This window comes from Limulus polyphemus, unplaced genomic scaffold (genome assembly GCF_000517525.1).
Source record: "Limulus polyphemus unplaced genomic scaffold, Limulus_polyphemus-2.1.2 Scaffold10152, whole genome shotgun sequence".
NCBI lineage: Eukaryota > Metazoa > Arthropoda > Merostomata > Xiphosura > Limulidae > Limulus > Limulus polyphemus.
In genome coordinates, this window is record NW_013675762.1 from 3,269 (window position 1) to 4,377 (window position 1,109).

General features: G+C 30.7%; 1 protein-coding gene across 1 annotated transcript in view; it reads right to left on the minus strand.

The window, feature by feature from the left end:
• Positions 1–1,109, minus strand: part of LOC106476264 (dihydroxyacetone phosphate acyltransferase-like) — a gene marked incomplete at its 3' end in the record, with an annotated part of 18,108 nt that overhangs the window by 2,187 nt on the left and 14,812 nt on the right. The window contains exon 4 of the mRNA XM_013936929.2: positions 670–799. Within this exon, the coding sequence (XP_013792383.1) occupies positions 670–799 (130 nt within the window). The remainder of the gene's footprint in view (positions 1–669; positions 800–1,109) is intronic.

Below are 1,109 nucleotides of genomic sequence, written 5' to 3' on the forward strand. Positions count from 1 at the left end.
TATAACAGAGTAACATTTAGAACATTTCTGTTGATCCTGTTGATTGACTGGTAGATCTGCCATAAATTTTCATTTAGCACTTTGGACAGAAGTGTCATCCAAGAAGGAACTTTAAATTAAACACTTTAGGACTGATATTCTTGATTAGTGCACTAGAACAGATGGCAACTGCCTGTTGTAGAATAAACATGAATACAAACAATCAAATAATACTTACATTATTATGCAAATTTTGTCTCCTGAATAAAATATTTATAACACCAAAATTTGTTATCATTCATGTCCAATGCCTACATACTTATGCTTGCACTAATGACAAAACATAAATCTTTTAAAATAAAACTCTACAAACCTTTTACGACATAAATCTTTTAAAATAAGACTCTACAAACCTTTTATGACATAAATCTTTTAAAATAAGACTCTACAAACCTTTTATGACATAAATCTTTTAAAATAAGACTCTACAAACCTTTTATGACATAAATCTTTTAAAATAAGACTCACAATCCTTTTATGACATAAATATTTTAAAATAAGACTACAAACCTTTTATGACATAAATCTTTTAAAAATAAGACTCTGCAAACTTTTTATGTGTAAAACTCTCCATTAACTCTCAATTTTAAGAGCTTGTACAAATACAAAACACCAAGAATTCCAACTTACCTAGACCAGCAGCAATGGCTGGTATTGGGAGATTGAAATGGTAACAAACGTAGGATATCAGAAGGAAGTCAACATAGCTACGGTGAGTTGGCAACAAAAGCACAGGGTATTCAACAGAACAAGCTCGCAACTACAACAAAAGAAAAAGCATGTTCTACTCAACAACAAGCAGTAATAATTTCCTGAAAAAAAAAATCATAAAATGAATTTAAAAAGTCACGTGCAATATGATGCATTAATTCTTAACTGACTGTCTACTGTTCACAAGTTGAAACTTAACTGGATGTCTACTGTTCACAAGTTGAAACTTAACTGGATGTCTACTGTACACATGTTGAAACTTAATTGGATGTCTACTGTACACAAGTTGAAACTTAACTGGATGTCTACTGTACACATGTTGAAACTTAACTAGATGTCTACTGTTCACAAGTTGAAAG